The following is a 20,750-nucleotide window of genomic DNA, read 5'->3' as shown; positions in this document are numbered from 1 at the left end:
CTAAAAATGGCTTCTCAGTTTAATGTGTGTGAGATAATGTGAAAATTATGATTCTTTTCTAAGATTTTCTTAAATAGATGGAGCTGATCTGTAAAGTTCGTAGGCTATATTCATTAAAGTCAAAGCTAGATTTGTCAAATATGTATTAAATAGTTGTCATGACAATACACAGTCGCACATTTTGTGAGAAAATGCAAGAAGCAAGAGGTGGGTGAAATCCTGTAAACAATGATCAGATTAATCCAAATGAATTCCTATGCTGTTTGAACCTTTTCTCTTCTGTAGCCTGTTTTGTCTGAGTGCTTTCTGAATCAGTGATTGGCTACTTGTAAGAAGACTCGGATGGACCCAGATGAATTGGGCCATGCCCAATTTGCATGCATATTGATTTTGATTCACACAAACCACAGTGGCCTCTGGGTAATTTGCATCACCTGCACAACAAATTAGCCTGATTCAGTCTGACTGGAGCTGCAGTGGAGCTCATGTGGAAAAGCCCAAAGAGACTCTCACAGAAAACTTCTTAAATCACTTTTACTGAGTAAAGTGTGAGTTTTTCTGAGGACAAACAACTAGCACATAGAGCAGAGCTGGGAAGCGTCCTGCTGCCATCTGCTGGATAGGAGGAGCACATGCAGGTAAGGAAAAGCTTATAAATGCTGACAAAATTGAGGTTTAAATGCATGCATGAAAAGTGCGTCACTGTGGGTTCACTAAACCAATAAATCTGCATATACACAACTATTACTATCCAAGTAAAACGAGTTATGTTAGAGGATGCGGGTGAACAGCCTCATTTTCATTACAGATGATTTATGGTGTAGCCTATCTGAAATATAAACGACGATTTTATTATATAAAACGTATTTATGATACGTTGTTGATTCCCAAGCACTACTTTATTCAGATCCTGAAAATATGAAAACAGCAATACAGTGACTCTTTTTTTTTTTTCTTTTTTTTTTTGGTGTAAAATAAGAGACATTAATATTGTGGCCTCCTAGAAAAATACCATATGAAATGTGAAGAAAAGCACAGTATTCAGTGGATTTCAGGGCAGAGCTTAACTAAAAGTACTTTGAGGGTACTTAATGTACTCTCTTCAAAAAGCAAAAAACTAGCCTATTTATTGTTTACTTTTTTTAATTAATAATAATAAAAAAGTTCCTTATTGGCATTATGAAGAACCTTTAAAATCCATGGAAATTTTTAATTGCACAAAAGGTTCTTGACAGTGGAAAACAATTCTTCAGATTATTATATTCTTTACACACTCTTAAAGTTCTAAAGGTTCATTATGCATTGATGGTAACAAAAACCTACAACTTTTTGTGGAACCTTTCCATTCCACAAAATGTTGTTTATAGTGGAAAAGTTTTTTTTATATCATTATAATGTTCTTCACACTAATAAAAACATAGTTCAAGAGGTGTTAACCAATCCAAAACTGGAACCAAAAATGGTTGTTCTATTGCATTGTCCCTTTTGAAACCTATAATATTAAATCCCTGCTCCCGTATAGCTAAGTTGTCATTTAGCAAACGCTTTTACCTAAAGTGCCACACAGTAAACTTAATTTAATGAACATCCTTATGTAGTCAAGATACCTTCATAAAAATGGAGGCTGAGTTCAGGATGAAATGCAGGATCCAGGATTTGTTTGAGAAGATGTTTGGACCTCATTTGCTTGCTTGAAGTTAAATTGGACTTTGGTGAACATGTAGGTTGAGAAGGTTATCTGCTGCTTACTGCCAGAGTCTCCACCAAACTGCTCATCTTGGTCTCAATTGGCTTACAGGGGATGCTGGATAAAGATGCAGTTGGAACCAGTTTTTTTTCTGATTTTGTGACTTTGGGATTGAGTATTGAGGGAGAGGAACATTGAATTTGGAAGATGCTCTGGACTGGAAAAGCGAGTCGACTGAAACTTAGAGTCACAGTGGAAGAGGAGGAATCTACAACAGGATAAGCCAAAATTATTGGAAAAACTACCAAATTCGATGACCAGCCTGCAAGAACTGTATCATCTGATGGAATTGCTGGTGACCAGGATATTTATATTCCAAATGCATTTATCAGACAAATGGTATTGAACTGGAATCTAAAAAAACTGATTTATTAAGTTTTCAGAGTATATGTGTATACACCCTTTTTTTTGGATATATTTTTGTACCTGGACATTAAACGTGTGAGTTTTTTTTTAGAGAACAGATATATGTGTTGTTTTTGGGGTGTTAGAATGTCCACTGTGGTCCACAATGCAATCATTTTGGATACAACAGGCAGCCACAATTTTAGAATTATACCAAAAAAAAAAAAAAAAACAAAAAAACGCAACTCAAAACTGTGCAATTCAATAGGTTCTTAGAAATAAAAACATTGAGCATTTTGAGAGAAGGTACAAGACATCACTGACTAAATGTCAAGATCATATGTAACACTACGTACATTAAAAAGACCACCATTTAAACATGATTCTCTGTTAAAAGAAACTTCAAACTGGTAGTAGGATTTATGAGAGGCTGTACAGTGTGCAAATTACTGTCCGTCATGGCAGGCACACCTAAATGATGCAGACATGCAGGGTTTCTTTCTGCCCACAAAACACTGAAAGATCTCCAAGTCATGTTTTGAAGCAAAAGCCCTCAGCGAGTCTTTTATGTCTGACAGCAGGTATCATTTAAATCTGCCCACAAACACACGCCTTTAGTCTTCAGAGTACATGTGACGACACAAAACTGCACTGCATCACTGACATAATCAGGCGGTTACAGTTTACTCATGACTTCCAGTAAGATTACAATAAAAAAAAAATGCAGGGAAAGATTCATGTCTGAGAAGTAATTTCTTTTCTCTTTTTTTTTTTAACTGCTTATTACCAGGCCCACACAGAAATTATTCAGGATTCAAATGGTCACACTTTTACACATGGAACTAACTTTTTATCTCACAAATTGTTTTTTGCCCTTGCAATTCAGAGATTATATTTCACAATTCAGAATTCTGAGGGAGGAAAAAGTCAGAATTACAAGATATAAACTTGCAATTCAGAGGGAAAAAAGCAAGAATTGGGCACTGTAAACTCAGAATTCTAAAGGAAAAAATTTGCAAGAGGCTATGAATTGCGAAATAAACTAGTCAACATTTGAAGTGGATCAAAACCTTTCATCAAAGTTGTCATAAAACCAAAATGTGTTCTTGTCTTTTTGATCCACTTCAAATGTTGACTACTGTAAAACATGGATTTGCCACAACAGGAAAAAGTCAGAATTCTAAAGGTTTTTTTTTTTTTTTTCTCAGTAATGTGAGATATAAAGTTTTTTTTTAACTTCCAGATTTCCAAGACTATATCTTTCAGTTGTGAGAAGTCAGAATTGTGAGAGATAATTTTTTTTTTTTTTTTTTGTGGAGGTGGCTTGCTTACATACACCCCCCATGCTAATTGATAATAAAAATTGAAAATTTATTTAGTATTTATTTTTTTTATGTGCTACCAATAAACTTGAGTCCATCTGGGCCTGGCAATAAATGTATAAGCATAACACAGAGTTGAGAATACAGTCCCAATTAATAATAATAATCATTCATAAAGCAGGCTGAACATGTTCTACCGACTACCTTCCTTGATTTGTTCTTTATCCCAAAAACTATATCGATTCACTAAGCCATTTGTAAGATCCCTTCTGCCAAAGAGCTGGATGACTTTGAGTCACACTCATGAAAGGCCAATATTTTCACTATCATCATGGCCATACTGCAATATGTGCTGTATTGAGGACACAGCAGATGCACTGAGGAATGCTTGACTAAAATATGGAGCTACTGCATCCAAACTACAACCAAAAAGCAACTTAGACCAACTGCTGATGGGGCAGGTGGGGGATCTGGTTTTTCTAAAACAGTTTTTAAACTCTTTCTCTGATTCAATTTTGAGTCATAAACAGGCCTACACGAAATCTGCATGCAGATTTCCACAGAACTGTAATGCATTCATGAAGTTTATTAGTTTGCTAATTTGATTATGCTTACACTTACCACTAAGGATAGCTTCATTTAACACATTGTTTTAATCCATTTTTGCAGAAAACGTCTGCAGATTGCGCCTGGGCCTGGTTATAAGGTAATCAGTTCCACATACTAAACACATACAAACACACTCAATATTTCACTCTCTCGTGCGCTTTCATTCGGGTTTGTTCTCCTGCAGAATTAAGTTAAAATGTGTATTTAGCATTTGTAGTGATACATGCATCCAGTAGACTGCTGATTTACATATTTTTCTTAAAAATAAAAAGTAAAAAAAAGTATTAGAAACACAGCTATACAGAGTCTTTAGCTAATCCAAGGAGCGAGGTTTGGAAGGAGGAGCCCCATGTCCAGATGTGATGCGGTTGGTTAGGAGGTGAGGACCGTCGCCGTTTAGTTGCTACAGCAGGGACCTTTCGCAGGCTGTGCCGTTTCTGTTAGATCCACACCTCTGTTGCGTCCCGTATTGGCACCTGCAGGCTGGGGCTCATTCTTAGGTAGTTTCTTTGCTAAAGTGCAAAAACACACAAGAGAGGCATTTTTGTAAATATAAGAAATATTTCATTATGTTTGCAAGTTAAAGGTTATAAGGGTGAACTTCCAAGATGCAGATTATTATTTTTTTTTTTATTGTAACAGATTTAGTAGAAAGATAGCATCACTGCTCATCAGCTGATCCTCTGCAGTCAATGGGTGCCATCAGACTGAAGGTCCAAACAGCTGATGAAAACCTCATAATCCACAACACTCCAGTCCATCAGTTAACCTCCTGTGAAGTGAAAAACTGTGCATTTGTAAGAAACAAATCCATGATATATCTAGATGTTTTAAATTTAAACTTTCACCAAAATATGAGTGCATAATCCATAGTAATGCTTCCTCCAGTTAAAAAGTCCACCCCCTGCTGTCCTCTCAGATCAAGTCATCGTTTCAGAAAATATAGGGATTCGGTGTCCACACGAAAGCACAAGGGCGGCGTTTTCAGATTTATCCACTCTGGGACCCGGTTTAAAAAATATCGGTTCCACTCTCCCAAAACACCAGATTCATCTGGACACTTCCCAGGATGCTAACTGATGGACTGGACTGTTGTGGATTATGATGTTTTTATCAGCTGTTTGGACTCTCATTCTGACGGCACCCATTCACTGCAGAGCATCCATTGCTGAGCAAGTGATGGAATGCTACATTTCTTCAAATCTGTTTAGGCAAGGCAAGTTTATTTATATAGCACATTTCATACACAATGGTAATTCAAAGTGCTTTACATAAAATGACTTAATCATAAAAAAATAATCACAACAATAAAAACAGAGTTTAAAATCTTAAAATTATTTACAAATTGAATTAATATGAATTAAAAGTTAATTAAAAGTGTTAAAAATAGAAAATGATTATACATAAAATACAGTGCAATCAGTTCGGACACAGCACAGTGCTCCTTCAGTAAATGCACAGCTAAACAGATGAGGTTTGAGTTAACATTTAAATGTTTCAGCACATCTGATCTTCCTTAAATGAAGAAATGAACTGAGAACGTTTTCAGCAAATTAAATTTTTTGGTGAACCGTGAAACTGACACTTTTTTTTTTTTTTTTTGAGTGAAACCAGATATTTCAGGTACAAAATTTAGGGTGTTTACATTTTTGTACCTCTAACTTGGATAATAATTTGAAATGTTTCTTGAGCAGCAGATCAGCATATTAGAATGATTTCTGGAGGATCATGTGACACTGAAGACTGGAGTAATGATGCTGGAAATTCAGCTGCGCATCACAGGAATAAATTACATTTTAAAATATATTCAAATAGAAAAGTTATTTTACAATATTACTGGTTTTATATGGAAGCGCATGGGTAGCAAAATCCATTTTGAAATTTAATATGCAAAATGACTATGCAATATGTAAAATAAAATGTATTTCTGTATTTAAATGTACATTTTCCCATACATATGTGCAACATTTGGTGCAAAATAAAAAAAACTGAGTTACATTAACATTTATAAATATATACATATACATACATACATACCCTTTATTAACTTACATTTGCCATTTTCTGCACAATATGTAAATTAAAAACATATTTTAACAAAATTAAAATGAAATTGTATTACCCAAATTGATTAGATGTTTACATTTTCATTTTGCACTAAATGTTGCACATATGTATGGGAAAATGTACATTTTAATAAAGAAATAGGGTAAACGTAGGGGTTTTAGAAGCCATTGTTTTCATATAATTTCAAGTGTTTTCTAGCAACAATGCACATGTTTCTGGATGAGTTTGTGATCAGAACAACTTGAAGGCCTGGTAGTGTGTGATCCTCAGTCATTTAGTGTATGATGGCCAGTTTTCCTTTGTGACTTGTAAATATTGGCCATCATACACTAAACGACTGAGGATCACATCATACACTGGTGTTTTTTTTTCTTTTTATAATCTGAGCTCAAAATGGAAGTGTGCGTAATGGGTATGTTTACCCTACATTGCCATTTTACATACTACATTGTAATTAATACATTTTAAAATTCAAAATTTTGCTACCCATATGCTTCCATAATATTACTGTATTATTATTGAGCAAAAATAAAAGTGTGTTCTTTCATAAACACTAAAAATCATACCGATCCTAAACTCCTGAATGGCAGTGTAGAACTGTTTACTAAGAGTAGTGAGTCAAACTGGTTGATAAACTTACCAATGGCCATAAAAATCTCATTCACGTTCATTGAAGTCTTTGCCGATGTTTCCATAAAGAGCAAACTGTTGTCATCTGCATATGACTGTGCATCCTGTGAACCAAAAAAAGAAGTCAGGGTTTCAGACTCTAAACAGACAGTTCTAATCGACTGGAAGTCTGCACGGCATGTTTGTTTATAAACAGTTCCACATCTCATTTGTAAAGCCAACAGGAAGCGTCTGCTCCTCTGTGGCTGTTCAAACATCGCAAACCTGAAAGTCCAGTGCTCTCTTGTTGGCAAGGTCTGCCTTGTTTCCAGCCAAAGCTATTACAATATTTGGACTGGCTTGTCTCTGAAGCTCTTTCACCCAGTTTTTCGCACGTGCAAATGATTCCTGAAAGAAAAAAAAATGAAAAACATGCATATTTGTAGAGCATTTTCTGGATTCAGAGCTTTTTCGTTTGTGCTTAAAGGGAACATATCATGCCTTTCTCATAGTTATTTTCTCACAGATCCAAAAATGACTTTTTTTTTCAACTGTTTTTCACCCTCACTGAATTGCAGAATTTAATGGGATGTTTTTTTGTATTCATATAAAAACCTCTTTTGCATGTGAAATGAGTAACACCACTTTGCCACATTCACACTTGGGTTGCAGGTTTGCTGAAAGGATTTTAGACGGAGTCATTTTGCAGCCTAGTTTCAATAAATGCTCTTTTTGGACTTAAACTTAATTGAACTGAAATGAATCGACACTGAACTGTCTTGAGCTAAACAACACTGCTGTTTTCTGTAGATCTTTACAGAGTTATTGTGCTGAATCTGAACCAACCCAGAACTCACTAAAACTGAATGACGAGACTAGCAAAATTTGAATTTTTCTTATATGTGACCCTTGACCACAAAACCAGTCTTAAGTCATTGGGGTTTAATTTTAGCAATAGCCAAAAGAACATTGTATGGTTCAAAATTATTTTCTTTTATGCCAAAAATCTTTAGGATATTAAGTAAAGATCATGTTCCATGAGGATATTTTGTAAATTTCCTACCGTAAATATATCAAAACTTCATTTTTGATTATTAATATGCACTGCTAAGAATTAATTTGGACAGCTTTAAAGGTGATTTTTCTCAAAAATTTGATATTATTATTATTATTATTATTATTATTATTATTATTATTATTATTATTATTATTATTAATTTTTTTTTTTCTTGCACCCTCAGATTCCAGATTTTCAAATAGTTGTATCTCGGCCAAATATCTGATCCTAATAAACCATACATCAATGCAAAGCTTATTTATTCAGTTTTCAGATGATGTATAAATCTCAATTTCAAAACAAGTGACACTTAAGACTGGTTTTGTGGTCCGGGGTCACATATTCGAAGACACCTGCATCATGTTATTTTCCCATTTATATCTGTATTGTATAAAATGCCTTATAAATAAATGCGACTTAACTTGACTCAAAAAATCTGATTTGTTAATTAAGCTGCAGAGTAAACAAAGCGGGTTAGGACTCACTTCATTTGTAATGTCATACACCACTATGGCCGCCTGCGCTCCTCTGTAATACATTGGGGCCAGACTGTGGTAACGCTCCTGGCCAGCTGTATCCCAGATCTCAAACTTGACTGTTGTATCATCCAAACACACTGTCTGAGTCAAGAAGGCAGCTAGTGGAGAGAGGACAGAGACCGGTCAGATCTTGCCATCAGTATCTGGTAATTGCTTGTAATTACGGCTGGGCAGTATGACCGCATATACCAATGCTAGAAATGTTTTAGCCGATTGAGATGTTAAAGGGTGTTGATAACTTAAAAACTCTTTGTGCCTGTTTACTGTTGTCATTGTGTATATTGACTTATTACAAGGACGAATGTGGCTCTTCAAATCAGAATTTACAGTGAATTTTCTATTTTATAATATTATTTGGTTATTTTATGTATTTAACTGGTTATCATAGTTAACCACTGGCTCATCAAGAGTTTTTAATATACACAACTTATTTTATTTTTCTGGCAAAAGAAATAGTTATCTCATATTACTACTATAATATACAATTTTGGTCATCCTGCCCATCCACAAGTGAAATTACAGCAAAAATAATTAGTTATGTTGTGTTATGCAATTACTGTAATATAAAATCTAAGTAATAATGCCCATCCATAATTGAAAAGACAGCAAAAATAAGTTATATAGTGACATACCATTACCATAATATAAGATTTTGTTAATTTTGGCCATCCGTACAGCAAAAATAACTAGTACAAGACTAGTACCATTACCATAACACACAATTTTGGCTGTACTGCCTATCCATATATCAAATTAAATAAACATTTGATAAAGCACGACTTGTCAAAACAAACCACAGCAGGCTTTGATTAGCTAATATTGTGTTTACTGTACAAATCATGATAATAAAATAACTCAGCTATTCATATGGAAAATCATGGGTCTTTTTTCTTTCTTTTTTCCAGCCAAAAAAAAAAAAAAGAGTTATACTAGTGATACACCATTACTGTTATATACGATTTTGTTCAAACTGCCCATGCATAAGTGCTTTAGCATCACATCAGATATGGGTTATTATAAGCAGGCAATATAATGTCTGTCTTACCTCCTATTGTGCTTTCCTGAAACTCGTGAAACTGTCCTTTTACAAAGCGAAGGACTAGACTTGACTTCCCCACAGCGGACTCTCCCAGGAGCACTAGTTTGAACTGACAGATTTTGTTGCCGGCGTTCGGCCCGTTAGGTCTCGTTGCTCCACCTCTTCCTGCCATGACCCTAAGCCCCAATCCCCTGTACTGAAGTCAAGAGGTGCTTCTCAAACGGTCACTCCCAGATCTGTGGGGACAAACATTAATAATCTAGTACCGTTCGTAAGTTAACACTATTACGTAATGTAATATATCGGGGTGTCTTGGTTAGCCAAATCCAACCTGAGGATAACAAGAGTTGCAATATGCCATTTTCTATATTCTGTAATGAGCACAATCCTACAAGTTGAGACCCAGATCTTCAGTTCATATATTGTAATATGAGACTGTTACACTGATATAGTAAAAACACATCTATTGTGTAGTTTGTCACGCCATCAATTACATCCATACCAATGTGTGGTCACATGACTAAATCACAGACAACAGACATTGTTTAGGAACTGCCACTGTGTTAAGCCTTAAAAATCCTTTGTGCTTTGACCCAAAAACCCAGTGACATCCTTAAACGCCACAAACAAACACCAAAGCCATGAAGGGGATGGAATACAATCTACATGAGAAAAAAAAATCATAATTCCTGCTACATGAGAAAAACATCACAATTAGATAAGCATAATTATGAAATAGAAAGACGTAATTATGACAAAACATGAAATTGACATGAAAAGTCAGAATTATGAAACAAAAAATTAAATTGACAGTCATAATTATGACATTTAAAAAAATGAAGTTATGACCATATAATTATGAAATTTAAAAATGACACATTGTCAAAATTATGAGATTGTTTACTGCCAACTGATTTTAGTAGTAATATTAATTGATTTAATAATAAACAAAAACCCATTAACAACCACAGGAAAAAAAAAAAAGAATATTTATTAGTAGGCAAAAATGTGCAGCAAGTGTTCAGAGCCAGAACAAGAACATCATCGATATCCGCATTTTCTTTTACTTTCTAATTCCTAAATTTGACTTTTTGTGCCTACACACTGAACTAACATGGACATACAAGTTTTTCACTTTTTGGTGTATACATTTCAGGTGTTTTTGTACGATTGTAAAGTACTAAAATATAGTAGGTAATTCGGAAGAAAACTTCCATAATGTACACATTCCATGTACACTGCAGAAACTGTAAGAATAGTGGGGTGAGATGCTATTCAAACACAGCCCAAGTCCCAATGCCTACATTACATTCTAACTATACATACTTTACATACAACCCTGTTAGATCTTATGTGATATAGAAAGTATGAGACAGAGTGACTTATTGACACTAATGATCAATCAGTGCTTGTTTTGTGCTCGATTGTAAATAGCAATTTATTTACATTTCGCATCAGAATTGATAGGATATGCTCAAATTAAATAAACATTAGTGATAAAACGTGATTTATTTGATGTTTGGGATAATCTGGCTCATCAAAACAAACCGCAGCAGGCTTTGATCGGTTAATATCGTGTTTCCTAGACAATTTTGTAATTATTGTTAATTATTTAATAGTACACGTAACGTTATTTAATGGCACGATATGAAGCTGGAGTTGCCTGTTAGCTTGTGATGCTAACTGTGCTAGTGATATTGTATGTTTCTTTCTAATACGCACACGTAAACACACAGTCAACTCAATGACAATCGTGTTCCGACGGTGTTTTCAGCGGTACGTTAACGGGTCCGTCGGTTTCTCAGATTCTCCGGTTCAAAACGGTTCCCAAAAGCTAATGATGCTAATGCTAGGAGAAAAACAGGCCGCGCGCTATGCTCGCACACACAGCACTGAGCGTGACACCTCATACATAAACCGTTAAAAACCAATAAATCGGAAATAAATGGACAACAGTATGGAGTGTTTCATAAACAAAGCAAAAAAAAACATTCATATTAACATAACCGTACAAATGTTTAAAGCCCAGAGACTCGTACCTTCCGTCGGTTCCTCCCAACTTCCCCTTTTGCATCTAAACTGATGATGACTGGATCTGACGTCAGACTCATCGCAGACAAATCGGCCAATCAGAACAACGCTCATCACAAATATTTTAGTTTCATAACACACAGGATTATAATTTTGATTATAAATTGTAATTGAGATTATTATTACTATAATTATAATAATAATAATAATAATAATTATTATTATTATTATTATTATTATTATTATTATTATTATTAGATTGCACATTTAATTTAACCTTTGAAATTCACTAAAGTCATATTACAGTCATGTATAGTTATTGTTGGTAGTTAATGAGCCTTTTTAAAACAACGTGTTAAAACAACAACTATTCACTTTTTTTATTGAAAACAATACTTAGAATTTTTTTTTTAACTAGTCTTTTTTCCCATTAAAAGCGCATTGGTAACTTAGGTCTTTGCAGCAGGTAGATAATAGACAGGATAATTTTAGAATATAAAACAAACACGCTTAATTTGGAAATCGACTTTCGGACAGGTTGTAAATAAATCTGCATTAAATGTGTGAGTGTGTAGGCATGAGTGTCATAGAGCGGAATTCATCCACCTGGAGACGCAGAGACACGTTTCCAAACATCCGCGCGGTATGACTAATTATTTCTCAGAGGCAGTTTAGATCTTGTACATGGATTTATTGAGTAAAATTATGCAACAAGTATTACGGAATATTAATGTATAATAATTTACACTGAAAGGCAGGAAAGCTCATTCCAGTTGGTGACACAACTAAGACTATTCTCAAAGAAATTACACCAAGGGTGGGTCATCTCCAATTTTCTTCTAGGCTACTAACTGTATGTGTGTAAGCTACTGTATGTATGTATGTGTGTGTGTGTATATGTGTATATATATTATTATATATATATATATATATATATATATATATATATATAATATATGTTTGTGCGTGTGTGTGTATATATAATATATGTTTGTGCGTGTGTGTATATGTAAGTTTTGTATATGTGTGTATATAAAACCTTTGAAAAAACAAACCTTTGACTGGCATTGTATAAAATATTTATTTATTTATTTATTTATTTATTTACTTACTTACAGACTGTAACTCCACCTGTGGTGAGAAAGTTTGTCACTTTTGCTCTGTTTTTCTGAGTTGGGACAGTTCGGGTCTTCCATGGAAAAGCAAATGATCCTGATATTGCCAGCACACAAGACAGTCATCATGTCAAATTGTTTTAGTGACCATATTCATTCTTATTGCTTCATATTTAAACTGTTTTAACTTGTGGTTAACCAGTCATATTTCACTCAAAATCAAAATACTAAATGTTTAGAGAAAACTAAGTCTTTTTTTAGACTTGAAAAATTATTCATGGGAATTTTTTTTTTTTCCCAGTTAAAAGCATGTTGGTAACTTTAGACTTCTTTGCAAATGTAATGGATGGGAAAAATGTGTTGTTTGTTCACTGTATGCATGCATTTTCAGGCTGGATTAGTGATCAATCTCGCACCAAAAACATGCTTCCAAGAGAGGCTGCGTCATTTTCATGAAGTCAGTTATGCCAACTATCAAAAAACTCCTCTTGGGAGGTCAGGAGTTCAAGGCCCTGGTTTACCAAGCTGGCTTGATGCTGAGAAAAGCACTTTTGGTGTTACAATGCTCCAGTGTTTAAGAGTAATAGTGAAACCTCACTAGCATAGTCATGTATAGACTCAACAATCAAAACAAACAACGAATCTGTGAATTCTCTTAAATGCAGTATCTAACGGCGGTGAGGTTAACAATCCAACCAAAACCACACATCAGGTGAAGAAGGAAGCGGATGAGGGACATCAGCTCTACATTCGCTCGCATGGATCCTATTTTGTAGGTCAGTTAGATTGCAGCCCATTTAGAGGTCTTTGTCTTTGCTTAAACCTTGCGTTTTTGTTGTTGTTGTTGTCTTTTTTTCTTGTGCTTATTTTGGCATCATTTCAGAAAATGCAGATGGAAAGCTTTCGGCTGCATTTGTCTCTTTGTTGTTGCAGGAGAGCGTGTTGACAGAGAGAGTGCAATTGCAATCACTTTAGGAGAGATAGTAGGTTTGGTGTCCCAACACCTCGTTACAATGATGTGAGAACCATCTCCAGTTCTCTGCGGTGGCCCTGTGACTCACTAATGTACATGTATACACACACATGCACCTTAACTTACTGTATATTTTGCTTATAGCTGAAAATTTATTAGCTCAGTGATTTATTAGCATTGATTTAAGGTGATTTCATATTATTTCTATTTTCAGATTAAATTTAAATGTTTATATTGTTAAATGTAAATATTTGTGAAAAAAATTAAATTGTATAATTTTATATTATTGTGTGTGTGTGTGTGTAATATGCTGATTTTGTGTTCAAGAAACTTTTTTTTTTTTGCTTAATATTTTGTAAAAACCATTACACTGCTTGTGTGTGTGTAATATGCTGATTTTGTGTTCAAGAAACTTTTTTTTTTTTGCTTAATATTTTGTAAAAAAGGATGCATTAAATTGATCATGTATAAAGTGACAGTAATTATATATGTATATTATATATATATAATAGTATGTATGTGTGTGTGTGTGTGTGTGTGGGTGTGTTTTTATATTTATATATATATATATAATATATATCTCAAATAAATGATAATTGAGTGAAATTTCTAATAATAAAAAAAACCCTGAAAAAAGTAACTTTTTTTTTACAAAGATATTAAGCAGCAAACAATGTTTTCATGATTGATAATAAGAACCATTATTAATAATTGAGCATTAATAATTACTGCACTGAAAATCATCGTATTGGAATGATTTCTGAAGGATCACATGACGGTAAAGATTGAAGTAATGATGGTGAAAATTCAGCTTTGCATCACAGGATTAGTGATTTATATTTTACATTTTCTATTTTACAAAACTAAAAAAAATTTAGACTTAAGAAAAAGCTTTAAAAAATCTGTATTTTATATATATAATCTATATTGTGTGTGTGTGTGTGTGTGTGTGTGTGTGTTGGTGCTCGCAATTAATTGCATTAAGCACAAAATTCAATAATGAATTCAAAAATAGTGTATTGTGCACTTTTTCATTTAAAAGTACTGCTATATGAACAAAAGTGCAATAACATTTGGTTTGCAAACACGTTAAACAAATAAGGTGCTTTTTTACAGCTGTATTCTTTTTACATAGTAGCAGTTAAAGTATTTCTTGTAAATCTCAACTTAAACATTAATGTAATCAAATTAAATATAAACGTCTCTGGTTAATGTCGTAACCTTGGTTCCCTGAGAGACGGGAATGAGACCTGGCGTCAGAAGCTGACGCTTTTGGGTACTCCTTTCCTTCCTAAACCTGCCTGAAACCTTATTGCACAATGCAGTGACGTTGCAACTCTCACTGGCCAATGCCAGCCATTGTCTTGGCGGCATTAGCTCAGAATCTTCCGATTGAATCAACAGCACAGCAGACCTGAGCAGTGAGCAGCCTATGCCATGTCTCGTTTCCATCTCTCAGGGAACCGAAGTTACGACAGTAACTGGAGATGTTCCCTCTCAAGAATGGTCTCTCGACATGGCATCAGAAGCTGATGCTTTTGGGGACTGTATAGAACAATGCCGTGGGAACAGCGAAGAAAAAAGCTCAGCCTCGGCAGAGCAAACATGAACAGTTCTTGCAAAGCACATAGAATAATCCCCAACCAATCATAGACAACCTCACAACATGCTCTGAGGAGATTGGATGCAGATTACCGTATATTACCATCCAATACCATCCACACATTATGTAAATGTGCGCGGCACTAGCGCTAGCCCGAATGGCATCACTGTGAACTGAAATGCTGTGCCTTCGAACGCGAATCTCAGAAAGCGCCTGTGTCAAGGGGTGATCTGGAAATGAATATATGCGTCCTTCAGGTCCACTGAAATAAACCAATCTTCATGTAGAATCTGCGCAAGGATCTGTTTCAGCTTTGTAATTTTGAAAGCACATTTATATAATGCAAGGTTGATGGGCCTCAGGTCTATGATCGGACGGACACCGCCACCTTTCTTTGGAACGACAAAGTAGTGCCTGTAGAACCCACTTTCTCTCGTTCGGCTGGATGACAGAATGCACGTATATCTATGGGCTACTACCCTGTCAACTTTTGTGAATATCTCCGACCGCAGGCGTGGGTGTGAGCCAACTGGGGCACAGCCCACACCTTAGCGAACCAGGCACAGGACGCAGAATTTGTGTGTGTCCGGGGCCTCGATAGGCCCTGAACACAGTGTGCAAGCTTTCGACATGGGTGAGTGCGGGTACAGGCAGGTAGAGACTCGTGCGGGATGCGCGAGAATAAGGGTGAACTTACACTAGGCAATCTTAACTGTGCCTGAGCGAGTTTGACCCCCAAAGCCTGGTTCGTTTGACTAGTGTGATCCGTTTAGCCATCCCAGGCTCAGTTGGAAGAGGTGGGCCAGTACTGTTCAGTTGGACTCGGGCACGGTATGCATGTAGTGCTAACTGCACCGGAGCGCAGAATTTCTGATATGTGCAGCATGATTGCGTCTACATTTCTGAGTGGCAGGAGTGATTAGATCTGTAAAGCAATATATTGTGAGAGGGCCGTGTGTTACCACATCCCAAACAACTCAAAACAATAAATCACAAAACGATGCACTCCACTGTGCTGAGTGAGAGCACTTCTCTGCTGTCTTCACGTGCTATCGAAACTTCCTATTTCCCACTTATGAAGTCATAATTACAAGTATGTTGCATTCTTTTCTTTTAAAAATAACAGTGAACAGTGGTTTGTGATTGTTGAATGAATAAATGGGGGCAGTCGTGGCTTAATGGATAGAGTCAAACTTGTAACCTGAAGGTTGTGGGTTCAAGTCAGGTCTGACAGGGATTGTAGGTGGGGGAAGTGAATGTACTATTTTCCACCCTCAATACCACGACTGAGGTGAGACCCTTAAAGCAAGGCACCGAACCCCCAACTGGTCCTGGGGCGCCGCAGCAATATGGCTGCCCACTGCTCTGGGTGTGTGTTCACAGTCTGTGTATTCACAACTGTGTACACTTGGATGGGTTAAATGTAGAGCACAAATTCTGAGTATGGGTCACTATAATTGGCCACATGTCACTTCACTTCATGTAATGTTGATGCTTAGCCTAAATTATTTTTTCGGGAGCGTTCATATGATTGATCTCTGCTATAGTCTTAGGCCCACCCCAAATGCTCTCATTGGTTGAGACGCGTGATGATGCCCATCCCAAACCAGTACTGATCAACATCCCTCCTGTGACCCATGGTTTGTCTGTATGTGTATTCAAAGCCTGTGAGCAAAGGGCTTTCAAAATAATAATAATAATAAAACCGCATTAATGCACCATAAAATAATTGTCGGCATTATTTAATTCATGCGTTAACGCGATAACATGTTAACTTGCCCAGCCCTAATATATATACACACAGCACCATCTGTAAGGGAGTATTGGGTCATTCACCCCACTGTTAATCCCAGCACAAGCATCGAGAAAATCAGAGATTAATTGCATTGTCATTTGTAGCTAAATGAATGTATTTTGGGATAACATTATGCCTCCAGAAAGGTAACAGTGTTGTCATTTTTACTATTTTGACAGCTATTTTGAATGTCTGCAATCTTCAGTATTCTGTTTATAATGACAATCCATTTTTTTTTTTTTTAATTTCTAAATAAGCCCCTAATGACAACTAATATAGCAATGTGAATGACAACATTATCAGAAATGAACAATTAATTAACCTTCATGTCTTCAGGCACAACAGCGCAAAATTAGTTTCCAAACGCTGCGACGACTTCAGAGAAAAGGCTCAGCTTCAAACAGGCAAAGTTCATGATCCGTAAGTCATGGTTAAGAGCATTTTTGTTAAATACTAATGATATTTTCACAGTTTCTGCCACTGTGTAAATCATCTTTTCTGTCTGTGCATTAATTTACAGAATTGCAGAGACATTAAATGTTCCCAGTGATCACACATTTGGAGGCTTGATGAAACCTGACAGCTTTGGTAATTTAAATCGTCTGTCACATTCTAAGTTTGATATGTCAGAAATAAATTAGCAGTCAGTATCGTAGAGTGTTTATGGTTTATTCTTGGTTGGTGTGAAAAACATTTTAACTTGGACTTTACTATAATCAAAGCTCAAAAACATTCATTGTATTTTAAATAAAGACAATGAAGCCCATTTTCAAGATAGTTAAGCATATTTTTGGGGTATGTTCTTAACTGGTTTTGAGAGATTCATCCACTTGTAGTTCTTCCTGTTTCTCCTCAGGTGTGGGTGACTTGCTCCATCAAACTCCATCTGACGAGTACCTGAAAGGTAAAGACAGACAGCGAGCCGTGGTCAGTGCTGTTCGCCAGCACCTCAAGAAGTCCAACTACCAGAATTTCGGCTCATTACTGGAGGAATTCAAATATTACGACAAGGTCAGTGGCTGTTATCTTTGCTTAATTGCTTAAACTGCTCATTGCCATTTCTTTGATGGTCTGTCTTGTGCTTTTTTAGCAAGTAAAAGACCTTTTAGTATAATTATACAAATGTCCACCTTCAGCTCGTACCTCACGTCATTTTGCTGTGAAATCTTTACTCATTTTTTTTAAAGTAAGCATAAGAATAACTTTTATATTGTTAGTAATATTTCAAGATGAACATTTATTGGACTGAAGCAACTTACAGGTTAACTTGATTATCCATACTTAATTTTTTCATGTTAAAATATATCAAATTTGATCATTAGGATTTTGAGGAACATTAATTTGTTTCTTAATCAGTATTGTATTGCATTGCATTATAGTTTTTGAAACTACAGAGAACAGAAAACTGAACTTGTAAAGATCAATGCAGTATTATTGAGAGACATACTGTAGGCTGACAACTAATATTTTTATCATTTCATGTAAAGAAGTCTGCTATACTGTTATAAAGATCTCATTGATTTGGTTACACTTTATTCAATTATCATTATTAGCTAATTATAAATAGTTAGAAAGGTAGTTGTTAAGTTTTATGTATGGGGTAGGATAAAGTACTTTATAAGTACAAATAATGGTAGTTAACAGTGAGAATTGGTTGAGAGTAGTGAGAATTGTTACCATTAATTTATATTGCAAGCTATCAGAATTTCACCATAGTTAACCATTAATTTCTAAAGAAAATTATGCTGAAAAGTCATCAAAGCAAAAAAAAAAAAAGTTAACCATTAATTTCTAAAGAAAATTATGATAATCTAGGGTCAAGGGAAAATTTGATTCTTCAGTTTAACATTTTGCAAAGCAGATTTGCAGATTACTTGCTCACTTGCTCACAAAATCTCTAAAGTCATGACAGATCTACCAAAACCTCATAAAATGCCAAAAGACTTTGTACTGGAATTTTTATGTTTTATCAAATACTGTTCTGCTTCAAATCAATGTTTCAATTTGTCTCTGAGCATAATTGGTTTGGTTTAAGGCTTGAAATATTTTAAATGTATATTTTATCTTGTAGAGTGGAAGGCTTGGACAGCCCCAGCTAACATGCAGCGCACAGACCTCCAGGAATCCAGCGCCGTGAAGCCTTTGATTAGACCTGAAGATCTGGAAGGTGGGGAGCACCAGGAAGACTCCAAAAACTCTGTCTAAGTGAAAGTGACGTGACATACAGCCAAGTATGGTGACCCATACTCAGAATTTGTGCTCTGCTTTTAACCCATCCAAAGTGCACACACACAGCAGTGAACACACACACACACCGTGAACACACACACCCGGAGCAGTGGGCAGCCATTTATGCTGCGGAGCCTGGGGATCAGTTGGGGGTTCGGTGCCTTGCTCAAGGGCACCTCAGTCGTGGTATTGCCGGCCCGAGACTCGAACCCACAACCTTACGGTTAGGAGTCAAACTCTCTAACCATTAGGCCACAACTTCCCCTTTAGGCCCAGAACTGTGCAGAACAACTTCTTCACCTCGTCTTCTCTCATCAATGCTGTCGTGGATGGACTTTCCCCAGCCGGTGAGTCCGCACAAAACCTTAGAATCTCCTTAATCTTCCCAAGTATTCAAGTTACACAAAGCTTTAAAACAACCTCCATGCTTTTTGTTGTTTTTTTTCAAGGTGTTGCTTAACCATTTCTACAGCCTCTGAATTATAAATATGCTCAAAACTTTGCTGATAAACCTGTTGCACACAATCTGCAACATGACTTCTGTTGTCTTTTTTGATATAGTTTATATTTTAGTACAACTGTACAAACATCTACTTTCAGCTTGTGGTTCAAATGTCTTTTTGCTGTGAAATCTGATCTGATTTTTATAAGGTAAAACTAAGAATAACTTTTACATTTCAAGATGAACACTTAATGGACTAAAGTAACTTAGCTGGACTTCATTTGATTTTACTTGATTATCCAGCCATTTGTTTTTTAAAATATGATCATATCATCAGCTTTGATCATAAAACTAAGCATTTAGGTATCAACAACCAATATTTATAAAATTTCATGTATATTCTGCTTTACTGTTCTTTTACAGTTACTTTAAGATGTCATTGATTTACATTACAAGCATCAGAATTTCATCTTACTTTTTGGTAATAGAAATATCAGCATCTGCACCAAACTGCATATTTTTCTCTAAACCTTTGAATAAAATTGAGCTGTATTTTTTTTTTCCCCTCCACATGTACACTACATTATACCATATGAAAAAATATGAAATATGATACTCAACAAAGAACACACATGTAAACTATATATATTTTATTTAAAGGTTGAATATACGGTTCCATAAAAAAAAAAAAAAATCAATTATTTCATGTCAGGCTTTGCAGGGTTAAAATTAAACTAGAAACTTAAAGTACTATTTTCTAAGTTTCTTCTGATTGCTTCTCTTTAATAGATGATCACACATATGGAGTACCAACTGTATGGGCTGATACCTGCTCCTCAAATCAAACGTGTCAGCGACAGGACAAACTATGGAGACGAAGCAACAGCACATGATCTGGTGCACCCCCCTCTGCATTCCTTCTACGGAGCCCTTGAAAGAGTATTTTTTTTAGTCCTGGCACTAAAGATGAGGTGAGTTTCGGATGACAGTCATGTTGCATTATGATTTAAAGTGATTTTAGGCTGTCCAAACAATTATTACAAATGGACTAAAGATATATTGCATATCACTCATAGATTGCACAGATATTCCAAAAAGTGGGTCTCAGTGTTGCTGAGGAGACGTTTGAAGAGGCCTGGAAGTTGACATCCATGAGACATCCTGCTGGTGACGTATGTGTGGAAAACTTTCGAAATGTGCTTGGTGAACTACGGGCAAATTAAACACA

General features: G+C 35.6%; 2 protein-coding genes across 2 annotated transcripts; one reads left to right on the top strand and one right to left on the bottom strand.

Annotated features, from left to right (window-relative positions):
• The first annotated feature begins 3,532 nt into the window (after positions 1-3,532).
• On the top strand, positions 3,533-20,745 carry efhb (EF-hand domain family, member B). The gene is given in 13 exon segments (XM_042740291.1): positions 3,533-4,120; positions 12,872-13,052; positions 13,146-13,256; positions 13,414-13,498; positions 16,649-16,696; positions 17,188-17,271; positions 17,372-17,439; positions 17,708-17,862; positions 18,923-18,984; positions 19,351-19,427; positions 20,312-20,348; positions 20,350-20,461; positions 20,599-20,745. Coding segments are annotated over 12 exon segments (996 nt in total). The 5' UTR covers positions 3,533-4,120; positions 12,872-13,042.
• rab5ab (RAB5A, member RAS oncogene family, b) lies at positions 4,276-11,439 on the bottom strand. The gene is made up of 6 exons (XM_042741747.1): positions 11,374-11,439; positions 9,341-9,570; positions 8,242-8,393; positions 6,985-7,107; positions 6,731-6,824; positions 4,276-4,535 (listed from the first exon to the last, which is right to left on the bottom strand). The coding sequence occupies exons 2-6, from the start codon at positions 9,504-9,506 to the stop codon at positions 4,420-4,422; spliced, it is 651 nt and encodes a 216-aa protein (XP_042597681.1). The 5' UTR covers positions 9,507-9,570; positions 11,374-11,439; the 3' UTR covers positions 4,276-4,419.
• Positions 20,746-20,750: the final 5 nt, after the last annotated feature.

This window comes from Cyprinus carpio, chromosome B16 (assembly GCF_018340385.1).
Source record: "Cyprinus carpio isolate SPL01 chromosome B16, ASM1834038v1, whole genome shotgun sequence".
NCBI classification, from domain to species: domain Eukaryota; kingdom Metazoa; phylum Chordata; class Actinopteri; order Cypriniformes; family Cyprinidae; genus Cyprinus; species Cyprinus carpio.
This window is presented reverse-complemented; position numbering and strand designations above follow the sequence as displayed.

Bases quoted from the DNA above. Each gene is read 5' to 3' on its own strand.
- rab5ab (XM_042741747.1), bottom strand. From the start codon at position 9,506: ATGGCAGGAAGAGGTGGAGCAACGAGACCTAACGGGCCGAACGCCGGC. The intron at 8,394-9,340 runs GTAAGACAGACA...TCTCTCCACTAG, and splicing joins TCAGGAAAGCACAATAGGAG to CTGCCTTCTTGACTCAGACA. The intron at 4,536-6,730 runs GTAAGTTTATCA...TTTGCACTTTAG, and splicing joins TGAGATTTTTATGGCCATTG to CAAAGAAACTACCTAAGAAT.